At 41.5% G+C, this 13,744-nt stretch overlaps 1 protein-coding gene across 3 annotated transcripts in view; it reads left to right on the top strand.

The window, feature by feature from the left end:
* Window positions 1-13,744, top strand: part of LOC116903327 (cat eye syndrome critical region protein 2 homolog) — a 112,453-nt gene that overhangs the window by 82,643 nt on the left and 16,066 nt on the right. For 2 of the 3 annotated variants that reach the window (XM_032905769.1, XM_032905768.1), the window contains exons 8-9: window positions 4,943-5,026; window positions 13,256-13,409. In XM_032905769.1, the coding sequence (XP_032761660.1) occupies window positions 4,943-5,026; window positions 13,256-13,409 (238 nt within the window). The remainder of the gene's footprint in view (window positions 1-4,942; window positions 5,027-13,255; window positions 13,410-13,744) is intronic. The other variant, XM_032905770.1, reaches the window with a different exon arrangement.

The raw sequence follows: 13,744 nt of genomic DNA, 5'->3' as shown, positions 1-13,744 counted from the left end.
CTTCAAATCATGGTGCCTTTACTTTTTCATTAACATTTCTAAATACAGCACTCTTGGTCCACACAATGTTACCTGTATATTTTCAGAGCTGAGTATTTTGCACCAGACAACCAGTTGGTGTGCTCTTCCCTGGGGAGAACTGCCTCTCCCACTCCCAGTTTCCCTCACTTGCATGTGGTTCTTGTCTGCTCTGGGTTTGGTTTCCAAACAGGGAGGGTAATGAGACTAGATGAGAAGACGGACCCTCAGTGTTGCCCAGCTACATGGAAGGAAGGCCCTGTTAATACACAGCCGGCAAAAAAGCTCTTACTGCTCTTAAAGACCTACATTCCCAGGTCGCCTACATACTCCAGCCTGTAAAAACACAAACACACACCCAAGGCCCTGTATACTTTGAGGCACAATTACTTGTAATTGCTAAAAGAGAGTAGGATGTCAGGTGAGTCCCAGCCTCATTATGTACCAGAATATTAATAGACCACACACGTCTCAGGCTTCAGCTTACAGCTTTTCTGATTTTTTAAATAATGTTTTTATGCATATGGATTTTTGCCTGCATGTAAGTCTGTGCACCTGTGATCGATGCCCATGGCAGTTAGATTCACTGCAACTGGAGTTACCAGTTATGGCCATCATATGATGGTAGGAGGTGAGCCACCTCTAGCCTCTGGGTTTTTTTGGGGGTTCTGGGGGTAGGGTTGTTTTGATACAATCTTGCTATGTATCTCTGCTGGCCCTTGCCTTTTATTTGCCGGGATTAAAGTTATGCACCACTAAGCCCAAGTCTTACTAAGCCGTGCTTATACACACATGCATGCACAATAAGTAATAGGATGTAATTTTAAAATTTAAACCATTGTGCCACTGAGATTGTTTAGTGGGTAAAAGCCCTTACTGCATAACCCTAGCAACTAGAATTCACATCTTGGAACCTACTGTGGAAAGCAAAAAATAACTCCTAAAGGTCATCCTCTGACCTATACATGTATGTTCACAACCTTCCGCACAATAATACCTTAAAAATAAAACATCGTTTTAATACAGTGAAGCTGGGGAGCACAACTAACTCTGGGTGACAGAGGCAGTAGAATTGTCAAAAGTTCATAGACAACCTGGTCTACAGAGCAAGATCATGCCAGCCAGGGCTCTAGTGCTGAGACCCTGTCTTAAACCTTCTCCAGCCTTCCCCCATGAAAACTGTTAGTCTTGAAAATTTGCGTGTGAAATTGGGGTAAAGGAAACAAAGGGGCTTAACTCAGCAGTGTTTTTGACTTTCATGTGAATCTAAGAGATTATTTTTACTGAAAACAAATCAAAACTTGGAGACCAGATGAAAGTTTAAGAGGTGGTTATTCCAATAGGGCTCAGAAAACTTACCTATTTATTTGCTTGAACTGGCTCTTCATTTACCATATCCTATCCTAGTTCAGAAATTAGTTCACAGTGAAAAGTATCTGTCAAATTTGAAAATTGAAAGATTTATGAATACAAAAGAACCTGATACAAATAGTAGTTAAAATCACCCCTGAGCACTGTGTACAGAAGAAGGACAAGCTGAATGGCGGTCGTGGTGAGGACTGAAAGAGATTGCTTGCTCTTTGGGTCGGGTCTTGCTGTGCTCTGGTGACCCTGTGTCCTAACTTTTCTGATTAGCAAAGTAAACTACTTTACACAGATGCTTTTATAGGAATTAAAAGTCCCATTCATTCCTTCTATTGTTTATGATATTTGTTAAAGAGTGGATCTCACTATATCCCTGACTGGCCTGAAACTCAGAGCTCTTTCTTCTGCCTCCCCAAGTGCTGGGATCAAATGTTTGTGCCACCATGTACAGCAACGTCTGTATTAACAAAATAAAGCCAGGTAGAGGGAAGACTTGTCAGATCTAAGGACATAGAATAGTGAACTTTAAATGTTTAGTCTCTTTGCTTCAGAGCATTTACTGTTCTTAGAGAGGTCCTAAGTTTACTCCCTACACCCATATCAGGCAGCTCACAACCAGTTATGATTACAATTCCAGGGGGTGTGGTGCCCTCTGGCCTCCATAGACACTTAAAGAAGTAAGTAGTGTATAAATTCATGCAGGCACATACATAAATTTTTAAAAATATTTTTTTAAATTTCGTGGAGGTGTAAGGTGGTCTGCTTTGAATATGTAAAAGGTAATCTTTTTTTTTCTTAATTAAAATTAAGCCAGTATGTGATATCACAGGTTTCCATTACTCAAGAGGCTGAGATTAGAGGATTGCTAGAAGTTCTAGTCCCTCCTGAACTTCATAACAAAAAAGGACAGAATCTACTCTTGTGATTACAAGCTGAAAGTGAAGTAGGAATAGAAGAATAAGTTTGCACATGGATCCGCTGCAATGTCTATGGACCAATGTACTCTTCCTATTATGTCAGGGCTATGAGGTGTTATAATGATAAGTAAATTATACGGTCACTATATGAGCCCATGCCACTTCAGCATACAAATGCTCTGAGGATGTTCTTTATTCCTGCTCCACAGGTATATTCTAGTAACTGACGATATGTGACATCTTCCTGAAGCATCTAATGTAGACTAAATTACTCTTTTTTTAAGATTTATTTATTTATTATATATAAGTACACTGTAGCTGTCTTCAGACACACCAGAAGAGGGCATCGGATCCCATTACAGATGGTTGTGAGCCACCATGTGGTTGCTGGGAATTGAACTCATGACCTCTGGAAGAGCAGTCAGCGCTGAACCATCTCTCCAGCCCCCGACTAAATTATTCTCACTCTTCAACTTTTGCTGAATAAATATTAGGTATAATACACTTTTACACAAACATAATCAGAGTGTCAATAAAAGCAGATGGTGGGATCACCTCATGATAGTAAAACATTGCTTTGGACAACATTCAGAATTCAAAACCTTATTTTCCAAAGATTAGTTGGTTTACATGCTAACCTATTGACACATAGGTTTTTAGAGTTGTAAATTATTTTTGTCCATCAAAAAAAAAATAAAAATCTACAGAGTTGCTGGAGATTATCCAGGGATTTATCCTGACATTAACTAAAATGAACCAGTTTCTCTAAGTTCTGTTTGTCACCCACCTTTTTTTGCTGTTTGTTTTGTTTTTATTTAGTATAATAAAACATTTGACACATATTCACTTTGGTGAATGGTGGCTTATCAACAGTAGGAACTTGGTAACTGCATGTATGTTCATTGTCTCCATAAAAGCTGATACTCGTTGGGTGTGGCGTTGCACAGATTTTATTCCAGCATTCCTAGCATTTGAAGTGCAGAAGTAGTCAGCTTTCTGTGCATGGAGGGAGGAGCTGATAGTAATATATGCAGGAAACAACCACCCTTATATCAAGAATAGCATCTTTCATCTGAAGTAACTAAGTTGGTGTGACACTGGTGTTATCTTCTTGTGATATTTGCATTGCAAATTGGCAAGGTTTCCTTTACCAACAGTGATGTGTTGGGTTTATATCTTAGGTTAAGACATACACCTACCGGAATTGAGAGCATTAATAAAAGAGATGCATACAAACCTGTTGCGGAGACTGTCTAGGGAGCTCTTAATAGGGTAGATCATGATATCTTTGGTACTTGTGATTGTTTTTGTTCTGGGAACTGTTCATTCCGATTCAGAAACAGAAAAGCTGTATTTGCAGTGTGTCTAAGCTATCTGAACCAGTCCTTGTTGACAGCTTTGTTGTTCTTTTTGATTGTTCCTTACTTTACTTATTCTTGAAGACTTGGTATTAAACGTTTTTTTTTTTTTTTTTTTTTTTTAAAGATTTATTTATTCATTATATATAAGCACACTGCAGCTGTCTTCAGACACACCAGAAGAGGGCATCGGATCCCATTACAGATGGTTGTGAGCCACCATGTGGTTGCTAGGAATTGAACTCAGGACCTCTGGAAGAGCAGTCAGTGCTCTTAACCGCTGAGCCATCTCTCCAGTCCCGTATTAAACGTTTCTTGAACCAAATCCACTCCACCCCTACCCCACTGTGCACCGGTGCATGCAGGGAAATTGTGTGTGCACGTGGGCCCAGAGTTTGTTTACTTTTTAATTTTCTATTACATTTTTCCTTCAGTGTGTGTGCGAGTGTTCGTGTGTGTCACAGTACATGCACCGTGTGGGTTTCAAGAATCAAAGTCAGGGGGTTGGGGAATTAGCTCAGCGGTAGAGCGCTTGCCTAGGAAGCGCAAGTCCCTGGTTCGATCCCCTCCAAAAAAGAACAAAAAAAAAAAAAAAAAAAAAAGAATCAAAGTCAGACTTGGTAACAGGTGTTATACCCTCTGGACCAGGTGGCTCCTGCCCACCTTTTAGTGGTTCATCTGACCTCAGGTGCTCCTGATGCCTCTTTTCAGAGTCATTCCCTTAGGTGAATGTGATAAAATACAATGTTTGCTTTATGTTTGCTTTGTCATTTGAAAAGGCCTTTTTCCTTTCTTTCTTTCTTTTTTTTTTTTTTTTATTCCCTTTTCGGTTTTTGTGTTTGCTTTTTTGGGGGCAGGGGATTGTTGGGGTAAGTGAGTTTGTTTTCTTGATATTGTGTATGGGTGTTTTGAGACAGTGTCCCCCAGTGTGCCTAGGCTGGGTTGAGACTCAGAATCCTCTTCCCTTAGCCTCTCACATCCAGTCAAATAGTTTTCTTAAAGTTGAGACATCTTTTGCTAGTGATGAAGATTTTCATAGGAAATGCTTGCTTGTCAGTGGGTTTTGAGTTGTTACTTGTTAAGTAAATGTACTAGCTCAGTACCCTACCCAGCTGAATAGTTTTCCCTTATCATCCTAAAAAATAGAAGACAGCTTTGGCCACCCACTCTATAAATTAGTTACTGGTGTGCCTCAGTGGCCATTCTGCTGGTTGTAGTTGCAGCAGCGGTAGCTGAGAACACCCTAATCTATCTTTTCCTTTCTTTTCCTCACTTCTAACTTAGGGAAAACGTCCACAGCGCACAAAGCCAGAGTTGCAACATAGGTTTATGTCTGACCACCTGTCCATCAAATCCACCAAGCTAGAGGTGAGTGTTTGAGAGTAAAAAGGTGCATTGAAAAGGATAGTTCATGTCATGTCACATGCTTTTCTTTTTCTTTTTTTTTTTTTTTTAAGATTTATTTATTTATTATATTATATAAGTACACTGTAGCTGTCTTCAGACACACCAGAAGAGGGCATCAGATCTCATTACAGATGGTTCTGAGCCTCCATGTGGTTGCTGGGATTTGAACTCAGGACCTCTGGAAGAGCAGTCAGTGCTCTTAACCACTGAGCCATCTCTCCAGCCCGTCACATGCTTTTCTATTCCTATTTTGTCCCTTGCCCTTTAAAATATTCTAAATCTCAAATATTTGTTCATTATTATATGTATAGCTGTTCTGGGAAAAGAAGTTAGAAAATGGGAGATCAGGGCACATTCCTTTTTACCTTACAGTGTTCTTGGGTGACATACACAATTTAATCTAAGTGACAAGTTCTGTAGTAGATACAAGAAGTTGGTGAATACAAAGGGGGAAAAAAGGGGGTTTAGGCAAACAGATGTTTGTCTTTAGTATGTAGGGTGGCTGGGATTCTTACGGTGCGCAGTGGGTGTGAAATTAAAGCCTGAGGTCTTTCTCAAAACAGGAACCATGTGAAAAAAAGCTCTAAGGCAGAAAGTGCATTAGTATGGTCAAAGAACAGTATATCTATGTGGATGGCAATGTGAGCCATGTTGATATATGGTGGTAAAATGTAGACCTGGCTCTCTACTGTCTTCAGTAGGAAAGAAAAACAAGTTAGTTATGTGCAGCTGGCTCAGGCTAGATGAGCTGATTAAGAGGGAAACGCCTGCCCAGGAATCTAGTTGATCACTGTTTACTAGAGCAGGAGAGAGGTTGTGTTTTATCAAAGGAGAGACTTCATCAGCTGGGAATCTGGGTGCAGTATTGGGTGGCACAAATGTCAGGGCAAAAACTAGATAAATAGTACTAAGCATTCTTTCACAGAGCACCTAAGAGCCAGGTTTGCTTGAGGTTTTGACTGTGGCACACATTAGGTGCTCATGGTTTGAACTATCATCCTGCTTTGGGAGATGGCAAGTGTATTTTATTCACTGAGCTGACTGGTGACCATGCATGTATGACAAGGGGAAGTGGAGAGTGAAGTGTCTCTGCTCAGGAAGGAGGCCCGCTGCATCTGTCTTGAAGCTTTTAGGGCATGTGCTAGCCTGCTTTGTCTGGAAAGCCTAGCTAGCCATCACATTCCCCCTTGCAGCTGTCCATCTCCTTAGACACTCTGTACCACTGCATGTGTAGTCAGCTGAGTGGTCACACAAAGTTTTATCTCAGGAACAGTTGTTTTGCTCTGTCACCATGCCATGTGCTCCCTTGTGAATTTGGGGCATTCTCTTTTGCCTTGAGATTATATTTTTGTGGCACTTAATGAAAGTGCCAACATGAAACCTTGTGCTCTTTGTAATTTTTTATTTAGGGAAAATGTAGTAGAATATTCCTATAGTCCCCCTACTGCAGAAAAGGAAGTTCAGGAGGATCATAAATTCAAGGTCAACCTGGAGTGAAATTTTCTCAACCGTCTCTCCCTCGAATTATAGAGAATAATACTTGTGATTTTACAACTCTGTTTTGGATTTTTAAAAACTATGTCCTGCTTATGTAGGCTAGGCTTGTTTAAACTCACAACTTTGCCTCAGACACCTGAGTGCTAGGAGGTGCACACCACCACTTGTGCCTCCATTAAAACCTTAATATGTTAGGTTAAAACCTTACAATGACTGGCTTGCCACCTCCGCCCGATAGTCTTTGTTGCTGGTACCCAGTTTGATTCTGAGTAGTTAACAGCTCCTCTAGCTGGCTCAGTTTGTTACCTTGAAAATGCTTTCAGCTTATTGCTTTCGGAGTCCTCTGTGCTTTAATTCACACCTCAGATTGCCTGGCAGTCTGAATGCCTCTGAATGATTGCCTCTTACCCCCCTCCCCCCAAATAAAACCCATTTCCTTTTTAGAGGGGTTGTTTTCAAATTCTGTTGTTTAGTTTGAAGTAAAGGAAACTACCTGATGCAGACATTTTGGAGTTTGTGTTGTAATTAGCATCCTAGAGAAACTGAATTGGTTTATGACTGTCTGCAAAGCAGAAACTCTCTTGTCTTCTGATGCCTTTTCTGTGTGCAGGCATCAACCACCCAGTAGTCCAATGTTAGTCAATCACCTCAGAATGTCTTAATTGTGCACAGACATTGATAAACTGGGGATTAGGGCTGCTGACGTGTCTTTGTTAGTAGACCCTACTAGGTGTCTAGGGAACAGTTTATGATGGTGCAATCTCAGATGTGCTCCTGGTGGCAAGAGTAAATCTGAGCCCATGTGTTGGGATACAGAGCTTGGACACTGTTTCAACTAGAGTTTCCTAATAATTCCTCAGAGAATTTCACAGTGGCTCCTTGTTAGCATCTTATTAAAATGCCTTCATGATTCTAATAGGTCTCTTTCTTACTTATAAGGCATGTAGACATCAACCACTGTCGTATTTATACCAAAAGCTTTTGTTTTTATGAGACAGGGTCTCATTAGGAAGCTGCAGTTGTTCTGGAACTCAAAATATAGCCCATGGTGGATTTGAACTTTCAGTGATTTTCTTGCCTCAGCCTCCTGTGCTACCACACCCAGCTGACTCTTTTACAAGGGAAAATATTACAGTCTAAGAGAATTAGAAAGGCTGGATAGCCAAGCACTTGCTGCTCTTGCTGGAACCAGAGTTTGGTTCCCAGGATCCACACTGGAGAACTCACAACCACCTCTCACCAGCTGTAGGGAATCAGATGCCCTCTTCTGTCCTTCACTTACATATATGCTTGCTTTTTTTTTTTTTTTCCCCCAGAGCTGGGGACCGAACCCAGGGCCTTGCGCTAGGCAAGCACTCTACCACTGAACTAAATCCCCAACCCCTATATGCTTGCTTATACAGAGACACATAAGTCAAAATCTTTTTGGCTGGGCATGTTGTCACATATCTTTTAGTCCCAGCTCTTGGGAAACAGATCTCTATGAGGTTGAAGCCAATCTAGGCTACATAAGAGAATTCTAGGATAGCCATTGTGAGACCATGTCTTAAATAACAGCATGACATCACACATACACAGTGGTTGATATTTTGTTTTGTTTGTTGTACCACTTTTTGTTTTCTTTAACCTTTTACTTGAATTTATTTACATTTCAAATGTTATCTTCATTCCTGGTTTCCCCTCTGGAAATCCCCTATCCCCCTGCTTCTATGAAGTTGCTCACCTACCTACCTGCCCACTCTCTCCAGCCTCCCAGCCCTGGCATGCACTGGTGTATTGATCCTTCACAGGACCAAGGACCTCCCCTCCCATTGATGCAGTACCACATATGCAGCTGGAGCCATGGGTCGCTCCATGTGTACTCTTTGGTTGGTGGTTTAGTCCCGGGAGCTCTGGGAGGTCTTGTTGGTTGATATTGTTGTTCTTCCTATGAGGTTGTAAACCCCTTCAGCTCCTTCAATTCTTCCCCTAATTCCTCCATTGGATATCCTCTTCTCAGTCCAATTGTTGGCTGCAAGCATCCACCTCTGTATTTATCAGGCTCTGGCAGAGCCTCTCAGGAGACACCTATATCAGGCCCCTGTCAGCATGCACTTCTTGGCATCCACAATAGTGTCTGGTTTTGGTCATTGTATATATGATGGATCCCCACGTGGGGCAATCTCTGGATTGCCTTTCCTTCAGTCTACTCCACACTTAGTCTCCATATTTCCCCCTGTGAGAATTTTGTTCTCTTCTAAAAAGGACTGAAGCATCCACACTTCTTGATTTTCATGTGATCTGTAAATTGTATCTTGTGTATTTTGAGATTTTGGGCTAATATCCACTTAACGGTGAGTACATATCGTGTGTTCTTTTATGATTGGGTTAACCTCACTCAGGATGATATTTTCTAGTTCCATCTATTTGCCTAAGAATTTCATGAAGTCAATTGTTTTTAATAGCCGAGTAGTACTCCATTGTGTAAATGTACCACATTTTCATTCCTATTATTATTTAAAAAAGGCTATGAAAATAGTCGAGCATGTGTCCTTATATGTTGCAGCATCTTTTGGGTTTATATGCTCAGGAGTGGTATAGCTGGGTCCTCAGATAGTACTATATCCAATTTTCTGAGGAACTGCCAGACTGATTTTCCATTTGTTGTACAAGCTTGCAATCCCACCAGCAATGGAGGAGTGTTCCTTTTTTCCACATCCTTGCCAGTATCTACTTTTACCTGAGTTTTTAGATCTTAGCTATTCTGACTGGTGTGAGGTGAAATTTCAGGGTAGTTTTGATTTGCATTTCCTGGTGACTAAGGATGTTGAACATTTCTTTATGTATTTCCAGGCCATTTAATATTCCTCAGTTGAGAATTCTTAGTTTAGTTTTGTACCCCATCTTTTTTTTTTTTTTTTTTTTTTTTTTTAAAGATTTATTTATTTATTACATATAAGTACACTGTAGCTGTCTTCAGATACACCAGAAGAGGGCATCAGATCTCTTTACAGATGGTTGTGAGCCACCATGTGGTTGCTGGGAATTGAACTCATGACCTCTGGAAGAGCAGTCAGGTGCTCTTAACCGCTGAGCCATCTCTCCAGCCCCTGTACCCCATCTTTTAATAGGGTTATTTGTTTCTCTGGAATCTTAACTTCTTGAGGTCTTCATATGTATTGGATATTAGTCCTCTATAGAGGATTTAGGATGTATTTCTTCTTTAAAAATAAAATGCTCTTTTTAAACATCTATTTATTGAGTTCTAGTAGTGGGGTGTTTGTGTGCTACAGAATCATTGGAAGATCAGAGGAAAACTAGAGGGTGTCCATTTTCTTCTCCTACCATGTGGGCTCCCTGGGTTGAACCTAAGATTGTCAGGCTAAGTGACAAGCAATTTTACTCACTGTCAGTATCTTGTGTATGTCAGGTTGGTCTCACACTACATATTTGAGGATGATCTTAAAGCCTTGCCTCTATCTCCTGAGTGCTGTAATTACAAGCCTGCACCTCCAGGCTTAGTTTAGGTGATGCTGGGGAATTGCAGCTGTTCATTTTCTTGGAATGAAATAATTCCTTTTACTCAGGCTCCCAATTTCTGTCTTTCCACTATAGTCACTTATGTCTTGCACATAGCATTGCCTTGAATGCATGGTAATGATCAATCATGTTATCAGTGGTGTGACTTTACTAGAAGGTGAAATAAGAACCCAGGAAATAGGCTAGCAGTGTAGGGTTACTGGTATAGTGCAGGAAGGGTACCTGGCTGTTGCAGTTTGCTTTCTATTGCTGGGATAAATACCATGACCAAAAGCATTGGGGAAGCAAGGGCATTATATCTTACAGCCTGTAATCCACCATAAAGGAATCAGGGCAGGAAGTCTAGGCAGGAACAGAGCAGAGGCCATGGAAGAGTGCTCCTCACTGACTGCTTCTTTGTGCCTCACTCAGCTTGTTTTCTTATACAATGCAGGACCCCAACCCAGGGTGGTACTGCCCACAGCAAGCTGGTCCCTCCCACATTAATTATTAATCAAGAAAGTGCCTCAGGGACTTGCCTACTGGCAGTGTGATAGAGGCAGCCCCATAAGCAAGCATCCTGCCTCCTAAATGACTTGCTTATGTTGAGTGAACAAAAAGCTAACATGGACAGTGACAGTAGGAGGCCGTGACCAGAAGTCCCATACTGAAAGACATGTCCATGGCAGTTATCAGGAAGCAGATTGTTTTGAAATTCTAGAGCACTTTGTCTCATCTGCAGAGGCTCTTTTGTCAATATACAGTGTTATATGAACCACCTTGTGAACTCTTTTCTTGGGAAAAGAAAATATACATTTTATTTTGGTTTGACCTTGACTTTATGAGGTCAGATCTTGTGTGGCCCAGTTCGCCTTGAAGTAAAGCTAAAAGAATTTAAGTTATAAAATGACAGTGAACTAGCGAGATGGTCTGTTGAGTAAAGGCACTTGCCACCAAACCTATTGACCTGATTTCAGTCCCTGAGACCCATATGGTAGAAGGAGAGAATCGACCTCTCAGGTTCCACATCCATGCTATAGACAGTTGTGCCCTCGTACACACAGTAAATAAGTAGGTACATTGCCATCAAGCCAAGCGTGGCGATCGGTCTGAACCTGACACTTGGGAAGTGGCAGCAGAAGGACCAGGAGTTCTGGGCAAGCCTAGACTGAGACTTGATCTCAAGCAAAATCATTAAGGCAGCCTTTGAAAGATCTACTCACTCCCCAGACAAAATCACATCCAAACTCTGAATCAGTTGTCCATCTAAATTTTTTTTCCAAGGGAGCTAAAGAGATGATACAACAGTTAGAGTGCTTCCTGCTCTGCCATGAGGTCTCAGTTGAATTCCCAGCACCCATGTGGGGAATTCCAGCTTTGGAACCTCCAACACTCTCTTCTGAGGGCACCCTTGTACACACATACATTCACTCACATAGACATAGCACACATAAAAAAAATATAAGTCTTTAAAGTGATTTCAAGAACTACAAAAGCAAGGAAACGAATAAAAGAATTTCAATCAAAAGCAATGGAATGTTAAATGTTAACTTCTCTAACCAGCCATCTGCATTCATCTTTGTCCCCAACGCCAAGACCACTTGAACAGTTTCTAGTCTAACACTTGAGACAATTGGCTGTAGAAGATTCTTAAGTCTAAGCATCACATTCTCAATTTGGTTATACTTAGTTCTTCTGTTGACACCTAGGTTATTCTTCTGTTACTGAAATTGGTCATGACCCCACACCCACACTATGTATTTGAGGATGACCTTGAACTTTACAGATGCTTGTCCAGAATGCAAGGATTCCATCCCCTCCTCTGCCTAAACCCAGGCATGGTAGCACATGCCTGTAATCCCAGCATTTGGGAGGTGGGCACAGGAGAATCAGAAGTTCAAGGTCATCTTCAAATGCATAGCACGTTTGATGTCAGCCAGGGTAGAGACATCAACTGCAGATTGCTCAGTCAGTAAAGTGTTTACGTCATAAACTCAAGTACTTCTCTTTAATCCCTGACACAAAGTTGTGGAGCATGGTGACATGCACCATAATTCCAGCATTGGGCTAGTGGGAATAGGAGGATTTCTGGGGCTCCTATTTCTGGGGCTCCCTTGACAGCAGATCTGGCTAGCTGGTGAGCTCCAAAACATGAGAAATCCTAACCCAAAGAAAGTAGATGGCATCTCAGGCACACGTTTATACACATATGCCACACGGTAGTGCATACTTTTAGTCCCAGCACTCAGGAGGCAGAGACAGGTGGATCTCTCAGTTCAAGGACAGCCTGGTCTGAAGAGCAAGTTCTTAGACAACCAGTGAACAGTAGAACCCTTTTGTGGGGTATTGGGCTTGTGGGGAGGACAAAACTGAGTTGGAGCATTAATTTGAGGGCCTGGACTCCATTGAAAGTTTCAGGCTACCTTATACTATAAGATAAAATTCTCTCCTCTCCTCACAACCCCTTCCCTCACCCCCCCTCACCCCCCCAAATGCCAAAAGGTTAACCAGGTGTGGTAGCACACAACTTAATTCCATCGGACAAGATCTCTGTCAAATTGAGGCCAGCCTAGACTTCATAGAGACCCTATTCCCCCCCCCCAAAAGAAAGGCGGGGACTAAAGATGAACTATTGACCCCAAAACATAACACCACAGCTCCGTTGTTTCCTGTGTGTATGTCTATGCTTCCTGAGTATAGTATAGAGTGTCAGATCCCCTGGAACTAGCATTACAGTTGTAAGCTGCTTTGTGGGTGCTGAAAATCTGAACTTGGGTCTTCTGCAAGGAGAGCAGATGCTCTTTACCACTGAACCATCTCAAGCCCATTTTGTTTTGAGCCATGGTCTCATTGTGTAGCCCTGGCCACCTTTGAACTCTGTCTCCCAAGTTCTAGGATTAAAGACATGCACCACTCTGTACATTTTGTTTTGGTTTTTTGAGGAGTCTTTTGATAGCCTGTGCTCTCCTTAAACTCATAGTCCTCGGTGATCTGGAGTGTATCTCCATTATGTTTTCATGTGTGTATGCTATACATTGATGCACATAGTCACAGGTAATAAAGTCAGTCTGTATATGAGGTATAGATCCTCTGTCTACTAGTATATGTTAGAATCTGTAAACTAGCTTTTAGTTCAATGAAGAAGCCTTGCAATTGTTGTCTCTTTGACCTCCGTGCACTTTTTGGCCCTTACAGGAGACACCCATGCTCACCAAGATAGAAAAACAGAAGCGCAAGGAGGAGGAGGAAGAACGACAGCTCCTTCTTGCAGTGCAGAAGAAGGAGCAAGAGCAGATGTTAAAGGAGGAGAGAAAGCGGGAATTGGAGGAAAAGGTCAAGGCAGTGGAAGGTATGTCCTGGTTCAAGGGTGAGAACACAAGGCCAGATCATTCTTCATCTCAGCATCTCTGGTCACTTCTGTTTAAAGGTCTTGTCTTGTATTGTGTCATGGTTACTCATCTGAGTTCATTCAGTCTTGCTCTCTTTACATTCTTACAATCCAATTGTATTTGTCATTTTCAGTTTGCCTTTCAGTACCCTACTTTCTATTTGGATTTCTGCTGTGTCCTATACACTTTAGATAGAATTAAAGAAAGGGCATTAAGACATTGGCAACTATTTTCATAGATACAGTGGTATACACCTAAGAAATGGTTGGTTTGGGTTGGTTGGTTTGGGTTGGTG

Source organism: Rattus rattus, chromosome 6, assembly GCF_011064425.1.
Source record: "Rattus rattus isolate New Zealand chromosome 6, Rrattus_CSIRO_v1, whole genome shotgun sequence".
NCBI classification, from domain to species: domain Eukaryota; kingdom Metazoa; phylum Chordata; class Mammalia; order Rodentia; family Muridae; genus Rattus; species Rattus rattus.
Note: the sequence above shows the minus strand (reverse complement) of the source record. Positions and strands in the feature narration are given on the sequence as shown.